General features: G+C 35.5%; 1 protein-coding gene across 2 annotated transcripts in view; it reads right to left on the reverse strand.

The window, feature by feature from the left end:
• Positions 1–1,237: 1,237 nt before the first annotated feature.
• Positions 1,238–14,545, reverse strand: part of LOC133523174 (beta-1,4-glucuronyltransferase 1) — a 73,923-nt gene continuing 60,615 nt past the window's right edge. For both annotated transcript variants that reach the window (XM_061858655.1, XM_061858658.1), the window contains exons 3-7: positions 8,787–8,946; positions 7,895–8,200; positions 7,474–7,606; positions 6,311–6,444; positions 1,238–5,831 (exon numbers count right to left, since the gene is read on the reverse strand). In XM_061858655.1, coding sequence (XP_061714639.1) covers positions 5,634–5,831; positions 6,311–6,444; positions 7,474–7,606; positions 7,895–8,200; positions 8,787–8,946 — 931 coding nt within the window. In that variant the 3' untranslated portion in view covers positions 1,238–5,633. The remainder of the gene's footprint in view (positions 5,832–6,310; positions 6,445–7,473; positions 7,607–7,894; positions 8,201–8,786; positions 8,947–14,545) is intronic.

Here is a 14,545-nt window from a genome sequence, read left to right on the forward strand (position 1 = left end):
GTGGTTATTGATAAATTCTATAAAAGCCAAATTTTTGTACCTTTTTTGTACCTTCATATTCAATTATAATACGAGTCATTTTATTTTTGGTTACCAAGTTTTACTCATTTTATAATTTTGCAGGCGTTATAATTTTTCAAATTATCGATTTCATTTTTAAGAAAAAACGCTAAGGTACAATTATTTTTATTACGCCAGGATTTAGTATCTTTAATGTTTAATCTGTTAAGTTCAAATAACTCAGTAAATCATGTCTTAAAAAAGGCTAGGCGCCAATTCAAAGAAATCTTCCTTTGAAAAATCATTTTTAAGACATGATTTTCTGAGCTATTAGAACTTAACAGATTAAACATTAAAGGTACTAAATCCTGGCATAATAAAAATAATTGTACCTTAGCGTTAAAAAAGGCTAGGCGCTAATTCAAAGAAATCTTCCTAAGAAAAATCATTTTTAAGACATGATTTTCTGAGTTATTTGAACTTAACAGATTAAACATTAAAGGTACTAAATCCTGGCGTAATAAAAATAATTGTATCTTAGCGTTTTTTCTTAAAAATTAAATCGATAACTTGAAAAATTATAACACTTGCAAAATTGTAATAGCAAGCAAAATATAAAATGAGTAAAACTTGGAAAGCACAAATAAAATGACTCATATTATAATTGAATATGAAGGTACAAAAATTTGGCTTTTATAGAATTTATCAATAACCACGGGAACAGCGTAATAAAGTCCACCCGCCATTCTGACTGTCAGGATGGCGGGTGACCTGTTTTTTGATCATAACTTTACGTACCGTGAGGTACAATTTTTTTTAAACAAGGTACTAAATAGTACAAATTAGGTACAAAAATATGGTATGCTTTTCATTTGATTTTATTTAGGTACACCCGCCATTTTGACTCTCACCCAACTTAGGTGTTTAAAAAGCGTTGCCCATTTTTGTGTAAGGTACTGGCAGAATACCAGCGATGTGGCTTGCTGCATCATTATGCTGAGTCAGCGCCTTTTCTGTGCCACGACACATGGCGTATTAATTAACTAAAAAATGTTTTTATTTAATTAAGTTTGCATGTTTTTATTTTGCACTTTTCTTTTTTGTTTGTTTTGATGCTAATGCCATGTATGTTGTGGGTATGAATAAAGAATGTATCTATCTATCTATCTACATACATAAAACAATCAAAACTAAATATTCTCCCTTCTACTACATACGTATGAAAATAAAAACAACATTCACTGTCAGATTTTTTTATTAAATTTTTTACACCGATTAATTTTACATGTTGATTTCTAAGAAATGGTTTAAAACATTATAAAAGATAAGCAATAAGTTTTTTTATATATTTTGTTAAATATGTATATTCGTAAATGATCACATCGAGAGACTTTTCAATAATATTGCACTTATTATCTACGAGGCACTTCCAGCCTACACAAGTGAAAACTCACCACATGCGTATACCGAAACCAAAACCCAATACGAGTTAACTTACTACTATTAAGATCTAAACGAGAAGAATACTGACTTTACTTAAATAAGCTAGCAAGTCAAACATAAAAATACTTTAAAAATGGGATGCGGCGAACATGGCCAAATAAAAACCTAACTGTCTACCTACATGCTAAGTCCGAACGTGGTGAGCTTAAACACTTATTTTTAATTACGTTACTATTCGTAATTTAATCACCGATACAAAAAGGCCCGTCACATACTCCGAATATGCCCAGAATAACTTGCACACGAATAGTCGATCTATACATACTATTTGCTTATGTATTAAAATACGATTGTGCGCCTGCGATGTCAGGAAGTGAGCTTATGTCTGTGTGTTTTGGGACGTCGCACTAGTGTTGGAAACCAGCCTGTGTACTTGTCAATGGCTTCACCTTGGCAGTTATGGAGCAATTGGTGCCACTAAAGTTGATATTTATGCCACGACAACCGCTGTAAATGCTATTACCAACCATCACAACGCACTTTGCATAATGCTACGAGTAATAGAACAATTTTATTATGTATTATTATGCTGAATAGACGTATTTACCCGTATTTCTATTAAATTATCTCTTGAGACAACAAAATAAATTAAGGCATAAAAATGATAGTATGTAAGTAAAGATAGACTGTAAGTAGGTACCCAGAGGCGGCGCTAGGCGTGGGCGACGTAGGCCACCGCCTACAGCCTCGCGCCTCAACTAAATATAACTGGGACGCAACGTAAAAAAATATTCGTTATATCTTGCGCCACCAGAGGGCCTCGCTAAATGTATCTTGCTCCGCCACTGTAGGTACAGTCAGCGTCAAATAATTTGTAGCAACCAAAGTAGCCAAATAGTTCGGTACACCATATATTTAGTATGGTATACCGAACTATTTGGCCACTTTGACTGCTACAAAGTATTTGACGCTGACTGTACCATACAGAAACAATTGTTTTCAGCGTTATGTTGGCAACTCAACATTTTAAATACTACACGAGTAGCAGGAAGTTCTTAATTCGTTGGAATCTTTGATTTTTGTGGCTTATTTAGGTTAAGCAAGTAAGTAAGTCGTATTAAGGTGGTAATCTCTACTACCACAATACACATTACACAAACATAAGCTCTCTCCTACACTTTCGTAATAGGCCGTGGCGATTCATTTATAAAACTTAATATCTATTACCCTTTTATTCGTTTAGGCAGGTTCAAAGTTTACAAAATATTATAAGTAGTTAGTCGGTATAAAGTATACTCTAAAGATTTTGTGTGGACTCAGGTTCGTAATTTAGCCTACGCTTCGCGTCACAACTATGGCCTACATTTACAGCAATGGTTACAAAACGTGTCTACTTAAAGTAAAGTTACCTACGTATACGATTAATTATTACTAAAGCAAAATGCACTTCAGGAATTTAGCATTTTACTGAATAAATAATCTTATTAAATATATTCGCTATAAAAGAAAGATATGTAGATGACTTGTGCACATTTTCTTGAAATGTATACAATAGCTATAAAACTAATTAAATAATTCTCATAGTAAAGCCGAACATGCGGAAAAGAGAAAAAAATACCCACGAACAATTTGGTTGCTTAAAGCGATTAGCTTACGACGAAAAGGACAAAAAATCCTACGAGAATACGAGTAAAGGGCGACTATTATGAGGCTCCCAATGTCACTGTCAATTATTACCTACTAATATCTAATAAGTAGTAAAAATTGGAGATATATACATTTCCTGATATATCGGATCATTAAACAAAAAAAAAGTATTACGTACCTTTTTCTACAAACCTAACCAAACTCGTGTATGATGCCCGTATGGTTCCGAATTTACACTTGGGCCCATTTCTCGAACGTTATTAGACTAATATTAATTAATAATATTAGTCCACGAACTGTCAAGTCGTATAGGTTACCAATGTTACCATGGCAGCTCACTAGTACTAGTATAATACTCGTAATCAATTACTGAGACAGTTTACAAGGGGTTAGTGCTTCGCACTTTAGTCACGTTATCAACCTTATGTAAATTATTTCTAATCCAAGGGTCGGTAAACTTTTAAAAAGAAGAGCCAACTGTATTAGAAACCACCAGTTTTAGGAAACTCAAAGAGCCCCAAATGTTGTTTACAGTGATGTAAGAATTCTCAGGGCGATTTTTATGGGCAACTTTTACAGCCGCAATTGTACTCCAAACTTTTAATTCGGAAGTACCTACAGTGAATTTCAACTCATACAGGTTAAATATTATACTCAATTTCTACTAACACCATTATTACATACATATAAGCTAAGCTCGTTTATGTTTACCGATAACTCTTGTAAATATTACAACACAGAATAAAAAAATACCAATCAGTCAGTTTTTAGTGGGGCATCAACGATAGAAGCGATAAGGCTATTGAAATTTGTGGTTATATTTATTTCAAACATAAAAATATGGTTCTATTTTCGTATCCGTCGAAATGTTATTCGTAGCGACCTAAGCACGTGTCATATTTTTTGACCGCTTCGTAGTGGAAGATAGATAATAGGTATTGCAGGTAACTGTATCTTATTTTCTACATACAGAACACGACCTAGTTTCCATTAAAAAAATAACCCTTTGTTTATTTACAAAATTAGTTAAATATCCTACACAAGTATAAAACGTGTACAAGTTTAATAATGCACCTAAATTATATATACTCGTAGCGGTCGCAGCTGGGTTCAAATACCAACCAAGTCAATACTACAAGTAATGAAATATTCATAGATTAGTAGATAATACAAGAGCATCATATGAAATTTGATGTCTTAAATAAATACCTAATGCACTTCGGTAGACGGAGATTTCCGCTTGTTTCAGTCGGACTGATGCTGCTTTTGCTTTTTTCTTAGTTACCTACATCTCTACATAAGGACATGTACATAGTTCATGAAGATACAAAGTACAAAATTCGTTTAGAAAAATATCGAGCCTTTATAGTTTTATACCTATTCTGTATAGCTTTATAGGCCATTGAACTAGTTAACGATTCGTCAGCTGGAAATAGTTATTTGTAAAACAAGAGATCAAAGTTTATTGAATATCTCTTCGAGTGCTTATTTGGAGGCTCGGGCAAGGGAAAGACTATAATAGAGTCACGAGCGTAGGGAGTGAATGGAAATTAGGATCTTGAGCGTAGCAAAAGCGCACGAGATATAAATAACTTTGATCTCATGTAGTACCCACGACTTTTCATCATCAGTAAAAACATTAGAAGGAAAAATATATCTTAATAAAATTTAATCCTTCTTCATTACATTTTCACCCATGTTCCCTTAAGTTATTCTAACAATAAACTTTAACTATCGCAATAAAACAAAAGAAGTAAATTTCATTGAGATAAAATGGAAATAACTAACATCGATGGACTGTTTAATCGAGAATTCATTATTACGAATTCATTCTCGTAGACGTTTTGGAACGATGGGTTCTGACTTTTTTCCCGGGGACTATTACAAACCGTCAATATACGGTTAAATGACGTTTGAAAGTTTTCTGCTTCTTTCTCTTTGCTAACGATGGGAAAGGAACAGAGCGACCAGAATCCAAGTGTTTCGAGCTTGTATTAGGCCCCAAATGACATTCGAATAAAAAAGGTCACTTTAGTGTAATTTAGTCGCACTTTTTTTAACGTTAAGGACCACTTTACGCAGAGAAAGGTGGCTTTTCCGAACTTATACTTCTTTTAAATTTTAACTTACATCCTCAAGAGCAGTTGTTGATATGTAATTTCCACTTTCCCTTATGAGCAAACTAAGTTATACATTCTTTCTTTCCCGTACACAGGACGATGAATACGTTTGACAAGTTATTATGTATTAGCAATAATATCGCGGTAGCATACAATTCCAAAAATGTTGTAGTGATGTATTTATTGTACATAACATTTACTTTTAAGTTGAAATCCACCAGAGTTACCTAAGTTGCGCGCGCGTATTTTTTTGGTAGATTGTTTCCCCGCGCAGCATCCTCTCCCGCGCTTAGCTGGCTTCAAGGTTACATGTAAATGAACTAGCATCGTGTCGTTAAATAACGACTGACTGTTGTTATCAAGACACAGAAATTGCGTTTATCATTATTTTCATGTCACAGAGACGTCTTCATATTTTGTTCGTCACATCGCACAGCCATCCCTGGTGCCGAAGAGCCTCTTGAGCTCGGGCGTTATGACCTGCTTCACGAAGTGGTTCTGCCGAGCCACGATGGCGTCTCGCTTGGCGTTCTTCACGTAGTACTTGATCCCGGGCTTGTGGATGAGGAACGCGTTGTTGAGGATCATGAAATCGTAGTCTTTAACACATAAAATGTAACCCTGTAACAAATAATTTTGTACAGTTAATAGGCTTACGGGTCACGAATGAGTTGTGTTATTTTTTCATTTCTTATGCTCTGAAAGTGGGTCATTGTTTATCTATGAAGTGTGCAGAAACTGATACTCTTCTAGGGTATTTTACTATCAAAGTACGTTTATATTCACTTTTTTACGACGAACAATTAAACTTTGGTTTTAAATGGAGATGTTGTTCAGTTTCCATTTTAATATTTAACTTTCCATTCCATATTTTATTCAATAAACTTTTTTGTATTTATTTTTTATTTCTGTTCTTCAAGTTTTTAGTTCAACAAAGGCGTTGCTGAGATATACAAGATTGACATGAAATCAACAGTAGAAAGTTCAATAAAGGCCTCGCTTTACCGCAACTGTTTAGCAATGACCACAACGACTAACCGGGCAAGGTTAACTATGTTCAATTAAGTGTATTTCTATGTAAATATACATAAAATACATACCTGCGTCATTTTGTCCTTTTTGCCCTCCCAGCTCAGCCGCTCATCGTAGTAAGGATCTTGGTGAGTGCCGATGAAGATAGGCTCCCAGATAACAAACTTGCCTTTTCTTTTGCCTACGTGGAACACCTCCATTTCTGAAAATATACAAGTACAAGAGTTATTGTTAAGTCAGACATGTTAAGTGTAGTGAGTAGTGTCCAATCATATCTACCTAACTACCTTGCAGGAAACTTTAGATCTGTAAAGAATGACTCACGCCATACCGGACCGTGCCCGGGCCGAGGTGTCCGACACGTCATTTTCAATGACGGCTGATCGGTGATTACGCGGTGCTTTCCATAGAAAACGAAGCGCCGGAAGCTCCGGCGCGGCCCCGGCTCGGTGTAGCCTGAGTTATCCTTAATTGCTTTTTCCGACAAATTTTTGTTCCGGAACCCAAGCTCGCTTTCTGTGTGTAGATTGGTTGGCAACAAGCTTATACGCTCGCTACAGGTACAAGGTGTAAGAATGGTGAGGATCCGTTTAAGGGCATATTTATTTAAAAAAAACCGTCATTAACTTCGTGATTTTCATCAAAGAATATAATAAGCTAATGGCAGTTTTTATCAGTTTTACTTTACTTATAAGATGATACGGTATCGAAAAAAATCCTACTTGGTTGAATAAATTTGCAATTTTGCAAAATGGCGTAATGTGGAGCCGGCGCTAAGCGGGCAGGGTACGCGGTGGTCATTGACCTATAATACGCAATTAGAATGCTCCATACGACGGGCAAGGCGCTGCAGACACATAAATAGCTCACGGAGCCCTGATTAATTGCAACTAGCGAAGCCACTTCGCCAAATTACATGCACTTGGACTGAAAAATCAAAGGGAATAAATTGCGTAACTGTTAGCCAAGCTCGCATCAGATTCGGACTGTGTATTTTTTAATACTTCCGCTCAACTCATAATATACCTGTTTTTCTGACACTAAAAGAAGAGTTTGAGTTAAAAGTCACTCTGTCAGCATTTTCTGTGCTTGATGTGTATTAAGTCCGGTCCGCAGAGCGAGAGAGCAGATTCTGCTCAATAATTTCATTTGTATTTACTTAATACAGATACAAATGAATTTGCGTTGTAAATACTGAAATAAATTTTGATTTTTTTAATAAATTGCTTACGGGTTGTTTCACTAGCAGACATCCACTGCTGCGCTTGAGGTATGTTGTGGCAGGTCGGGCAAACAAATTTGTGGAAGGGAATGGCTTTCTTCTTCTTCAACATCTCTTGGAGCTCAGTTTTGGTTGATGGCACCTGGAAGTTACCATTCAATTGATTAAAACGTAACTAAGGGATCAAAACGCTTAGATTAGATTAGATTAGATTAGATTAGATGATTTATTTCATGAAAGACAATTACATAATAAATTTGCATTGATGTCAAAAATATAAGAATTTCTACATGATCTTAGATTATACCTAAAAATTCTATGGCACATACAAGTAAGATAAGATAATCCCCCAGTGCCGCTAAAGCTTGGCATCACTGAGCTATGCAACCCCTGTTTGGCCGTAAAATACGCAAAATATTAGTATACTCACTTTGACTTTGGCATCGACTTCAAATATACTGATTGGAAAAACCCTCGGTTTAGTTGAAGTGTTCAGAGGTTTTGCGTTTCTCGCTATCATGTTCAGGAACCGCGGGACCAGATTAGGGCTAGGGTACAACTCAATGTCCGATGGCAGTATGAAGTGTGTGAGCGCAGAGTCTCGCGCGACGTTGCGAGCTACATTCACGGGGTAGAGCAGGCTTTTCTGCTTCATGTACGTCGAGTTGGACACTACATACGGCGGGTTGCTGCTGCAATTGTATGGCGTATTTAGGAAGCTCTCGGGGTCTGGTATCTGCAATTTAATTAAGACAAAGTTGAGTTTATATATATATATATATCCAAACCGTTTCAGACGCACAGAAATAATACGGCAATACAAATCATAAATACGACAATATCTCGATTGAATGCATACGGGTAGGAATTGAATAATTTGGATTAATTTGAATTGCCTTAAGTTTTAGGTCAGGGGCTCGAATTTCATTAAGAGCATTTATTTGTGTTCCTATGACAAATATTTGGAGCTTACTGTAACTTAAGTAATTTAAGTGATTGATCATCATCGTCTTCCTAGAGTTGGCCTTTTGTCACGGTTCGTATGAGCCTGGGGTCCGCATGGCAACTAATCCCTAGAATTGACGAAGGCACAATTTTTTTTTTCTTTAGATTTAAGTGATCTTCTGAATAAATATGGATATAAAACAGTCTGTTTACTATTTATTGACTAACAACGCCCAGCCTTATTCACCGAAGCCACAATACTTGTACCTATTCTTCAAAGGAGGGGCAAAATATAAAATATTTTTTATTAACTCCTAGGTTAGTCGAAAGTTTGTAACGACTAGGTATTAGGCGGAATTTCCAATGCACTAACTCACCGTGCTCGGTATATGCTTGTGTGAGAAGAATACGTGGAAAGTGACGAAGGACCGGACGAGGTCGTTGCCGGTGCAGTCCCGGAGATACCTGATGCTGTTCACCGTGGGCGACAGGTCGGCGCCCGGGGCGTGGATGGCCAGGCTTACAGGCGCCATCCATCTGGAACAAAGAGTTTCAATATTAACTATTAGAAGTATACATAAGTAATAGTAAAATGCAGAGTGCCATACACCTATCTTTGTCAAACCATAGTAAAGAAATATTAAGTAAAACCGACGCGTAATTCTGTGCAAAATGTTGTAGCTTAAAAACTGATAGCTAAAGGTACTGGCGAAGCTGATATACGTTTTGTGGTTACTAATTTATCTAACAACCCATTTACCGAATAATGTACGAGGATGTTGAACGTCATCTATTTAGTTTAGGTATCAAAATGGTGACTTCAATAATACGAGTATAATATTACTTTATTCGTATATCGCATTCAAGTAGGTATAACCTACGTTTGGTTACTGGTTAATTTGAGCCAGTGCCTACGATTGACTGCTTCCCTTCTATTTCAGAACGTTATAAACATTTGAACAGTTAGTAGATACATATCTAGACCGTCTTTAATAATTTAAGAGACGAATGCTTTATTTTGTTTGTATGATGAATTAAAGTTAAAAATGCCACCATTATGTACTTCTGCCTATAGCTCGTTATTAGTACTTTGTGTGTTTTGTTTGTTTGTTAGTGTTTGTTTGTTGTTGTACAAAGTACAAACCACATGCCACCATTATGTACTTCTGCCTATAGCTCGTTATTAGTACTTTGTGTGTTTTGTTTGTTTGTTAGTGTTTGTTTGTTGTTGTACAAAGTACAAACCACATGCCACCATTATGTACTTCTGCCTATAGCTCGTTATTAGTACTTTGTGTGTTTTGTTTGTTTGTTAGTGTTTGTTTGTTGTTGTACAAAGTACAAACCACATGCCACCATTATGTACTTCTGCCTATAGCTCGTTATTAGTACTTTGTGTGTTTTGTTTGTTTGTTAGTGTTTGTTTGTTGTTGTACAAAGTACAAACCACATGCCACCATTATGTACTTCTGCCTATAGCTCGTTATTAGTACTTTGTGTGTTTTGTTTGTTTGTTAGTGTTTGTTTGTTGTTGTACAAAGTACAAACCACATGCCACCATTATGTACTTCTGCCTATAGCTCGTTATTAGTACTTTGTGTGTTTTGTTTGTTTGTTAGTGTTTGTTTGTTGTTGTACAAAGTACAAACCACATGCCACCATTATGTACTTCTGCCTATAGCTCGTTATTAGTACTTTGTGTGTTTTGTTTGTTTGTTAGTGTTTGTTTGTTGTTGTACAAAGTACAAACGAGCTAGGCAGAACGAACTAATAGAGCAGAGTAAATGATCAGAGAGTAACAAATTACCTACATATATACATATTAGGTATAATAACTTGGTATTACACTGACTGTAGTTGCTAGCATTAGTAATTCAGTAGGAGTTAAGCTAATTTCATTTGTTCCATGTCTACGGGGACGGGGGATTGCGTGATCAGCCAGTGTTTACTTAACTCGTCGCTTGATAGGTTGGACTACACTACAGTTTAAGTTGAACTTGTAAAGCTTTGTGATATAAAAAATATGTATTCTTGAATTTTTACAAGTAGTCGATAATATGAACAGTTTACTATCATTTTGTCATTAGTATCAAGACTGAAAACTGACGAAAAAATTTGTTATTGGTGAGAATGGGAACCTTTTAAGACAGCTTAGCCTTCATTCTCCGTTAACCAGTATCTCAGACTTAAATAATTCAAGCCTCCTAAAAAGTATTAATACTTGCAGCACCTAACAGTTGCAGCGTGTGGATTGTATTATTTCGCACAACATTAAGCGATTAAAATAGAAGCACGGCGTCAAACAATGAGCCATAAAACTGCAAAAAAAAAAAGAAATATATTCATTGTTAAACTCGTCATGGAAGGTGAATAGACGACATGGGTATTTGGGTCACGAAATTCACAGCTAGCGTAGTCATAGTCACCCTCTTTGATATTTAAGGAAATCGATAATGCCTGCATAAAAGTGAAACTACCGACACATTTATTACGGGTTGGTGAGTTTGCGTAATTGTAAAGTAAATTACCTAGTGTACAGTATGGTACGTTAGTAAATTTCGCTTCGGTTGACTGCGCTGGGTGGTATGTTATAATAATGATTATAAATATTGACCTTCGACAGACGTTGTTATGAGAGTGATATTGGATGACATTGTATACATAATAACATTACAAGTTTATGTGCTAATCATCAAGTTATAATTAGAACAAAGCAAAAATACAGTAGCAGAAAATAACGGTAACAACATCACAATTTGTTATACATATTAAAAGAAAAAAATGAAAAAATTACCCTTCCGGCAGGACTTGGCCCGCAACCTCTAGCCGCAAGCGTATTTTAATTTATTTTTTCCTTTAAGATAATAATATTTTCTATCGCTCGCAGACGTACTCGTACATATATACTTGTAAAACATTGGGTAACAACGTTATCGCAGTGCGGAAATAATACTTTTATTATTTATTTTAAATTTAGCCAGGAGCTCCAATTATATCGAGGAGTTACAAACAATAAAACATGTTAAATGAATTTAAATGACCGATGTAGAGGAAAACAGTCGGTGAAGACCAACGGTAGTTACATAATAAACTCATGGGATTCTGTAAAATGAGCCTAGTATCGAAGTACCTATAATGTATATCTAAGAACTAAATTACATAGCTAGACTGCAATGTAACCTATTTTTAGTGCTTCCTAACTTGCAAACTAATAGGTTTGATTGTTCATATATTAAAAATAACCAGTACCTGGTAACACTTTTACGAAATCTACGAAGAAGAATGTTTCACAGTCCCAAGCGAAGAGTGTTACAAAATGTGACGACAGTTATAATATCATGATGTGAAATATATGATGCATCCGGCTCTTAAATTTTTTGTAATTTTTGTAATAACTGACAAAAGCGAAAAATGGAAAGAAAGAAAATTCATTTTTCCGCAAAACAAAAAAAAGACTAACTATAAACCGGCATTATTTTGTTAAAAAAAGTACATATATTCTGGTGCCGGCACAGCGAAATGCGTTGCCCAAATATTAAAGTAAAATACCGCTACATAGATAGATCTAGTTATCATATTGATAGATCTAGGTTACTATCGAGGTATAAAAATATTGTTAAGCAATTTGGTTTTATCGGCAGCGCTCTGATCAGCAGAGTTTTGACAATGAACTCGCATTGCAATTGTGATACTCAGTACCTATTATGTGTATATTCACGTAACAATACTATATTGTAATAATACGCTGAGGATGTTGCTCAATGCAATTGCACAAATGTTAGTGGGTAAGTTGCATCTGATCCTTCAAGTCAAGAGGTAACTTTTGACATCGTAACATCTTTATAAGTGATTGTAATTTTATTGTTTTATAACCTAATGTGACATGACAACGTGAAAGTCAAACTATGTTAATTTGTATTTAGTGTAATTTTATGTCGTAAATATAACTGTACAGCATGGTTGGCGAGCAAAGCCGCGGACGGACGGACGGACGGACAGACGGACGGACTCTCAAAATGGTTGCCAAGATATAGCTACGTCTCGGCAACCATTAGTCTGTTTTTAGGGTTCCGTAGTCAAATAGGAAACCTTATAGTTTCGCCTCGTCCGTCTCTCCGTCCGTCCGTCTGTGGCTTTGCTCCGTGATCGTTAGTGCTAGAAAGCTGTAATTAGGCATGGATACATAAATCATGCATAGCGATAGCGACAGAACGGTAAAAATAAAAACTAGAATTTTTTTTTTATGTATTGGGCTAATCTTAGTTGAAAATAAGATGTATTTGATGGCACCAAAACTTTTGTACAAATTTGTTTTTCTTAAAAGTTCAAAGGTCAATTCAAATACCTAACATTATATAAATATTATACTACTGTTGAAAAGTAGGTAGATAAAACTTTTTACCGTTTTCGCTCGGTATCAGTGCAAAGTTTTTGGAAGGTCTGTTTTGGGGGAATTCCACGAACCAGTGGGGCGTATAATTGGAGGGTGCGGTGCAGACTGTTGCTAACTTCACGCCCCAGCCGTGCCTCGTTTGAATACTTTACATATTTAGGCACTGGCATGTTCGGGATGCAGTAATCATTTTTACTAAATTGCGATGACCACTAGATAGTCTAGGAATACCTACGGAATTAGGGATAGGGACCCGTATTCATTTACCTACTGTACCCTTGATTTTTTTGTTAAAACGAATAGTGGTAACATATACATAGCCTAAAAGTCTAGTAGGTGTCAAAAGATAAAGCTGAATAGTGTTAACATTAAAATGTTGGAAATATCTGAACTAGTTTCGAAGCTTTTTCGGTTGAAATTTAATGTATTTTAATGCCAATCATGACATTATTTCATTCACTAACCTAAGTGTAAAACACGCCATATAATTGTTTTAATATGTTATGCTATTATAAAAAGTGTTATCTAATCGTTAGTGTTAATTTTCAGCGATTTCCGTTAAAATAGCCAACCAGCTTTATTTATTACTGCATATTCAGGAGTTTCATTGCCAATTTTTGCCGAATTCGTTACTCGACCGGGGGAGTAGGTAGTTGCGAAGTAACCAAACCTGGTTGAACTTACCTACTACCTAGTAGCAAAGTATATTGTATTCGGCTGTCCTCAATGGGATCGATAATTAATAGACGCATTAGCAACTGAATTAGGAAAAGCGACCCTCCATTTCCGTAATGAGCTTTGGATTTTCACTGTCACGAACGCGTTATAATTGTATTTAAGAAATTATGGAATTATGCTCAGTAAATTTGTAAGTAACACGGCTCTCATCTACCGACGTATGATTTATAGCTTTAAAATCTATATATATTAATAAATAATAAAAGAGTAAGAATACTTGTATACTCCATTTGAAATAGTTGCCATCATACTCGTATAGTATATTTATTTATAGCAGCAGTCTAGGTGCTCACAAACACCTGTGTAAGTTAACTTTATTTCTATGGCGTTAGAGTATAATAACTATTATAAATAAAGATTATTTGAGCTCCTTGCAGAATTTTTAAAACCGTACATTTCTGCAATCTATAATACATATTAATGCATTACGCCGTAGTTTTCCAAAGTGCAGTAGTGACACGATTATTTGATTGATTAACATACGCGGGTGTGATATTGTTTTGTAGTATATGGATGAGGTCAGCTACGTATGTATTTGGAGCCATGCCGTGCCGCACACTCGGTAAACTCATCTCGTACACGTTTCCCGTTTCATGTTCGAGCGTCGTACGGCCAATGAAGGACGTCCTGTAAAAAATAATTTGATAAAATCATGTAACTGCGACTAGAATTCTTTTTAGGTACTACTTAGATGATATTTTGTTTCTTAACCAAATTTTGTTCAAAAACAATGTATTCATTAAATTTTAATTCCAATTGTGAAGACAAGTTGAAAAGTGAAACGTTAACAAATCTATATTTTGCGCGAGGCCATTCGGTAAACATACTTTCGTAGTAAACACCTATTGCTGACAGACGTATTGGTGCAATACTCTTGTGAAATAAAGAGTATTTGCCCTCGGTATTTGCATTGAATTGCGTCCGTAGTAATTACGATTCATTATCTCCTGCTCTTCAATCAATGGAATCATTAGACGATTCTTTAGATGTCTGACGGTCTGGACT

Source organism: Cydia pomonella, chromosome 1 (assembly GCF_033807575.1).
Source record: "Cydia pomonella isolate Wapato2018A chromosome 1, ilCydPomo1, whole genome shotgun sequence".
In the NCBI taxonomy this organism is placed as follows: Eukaryota; Metazoa; Arthropoda; class Insecta; order Lepidoptera; family Tortricidae; genus Cydia; species Cydia pomonella.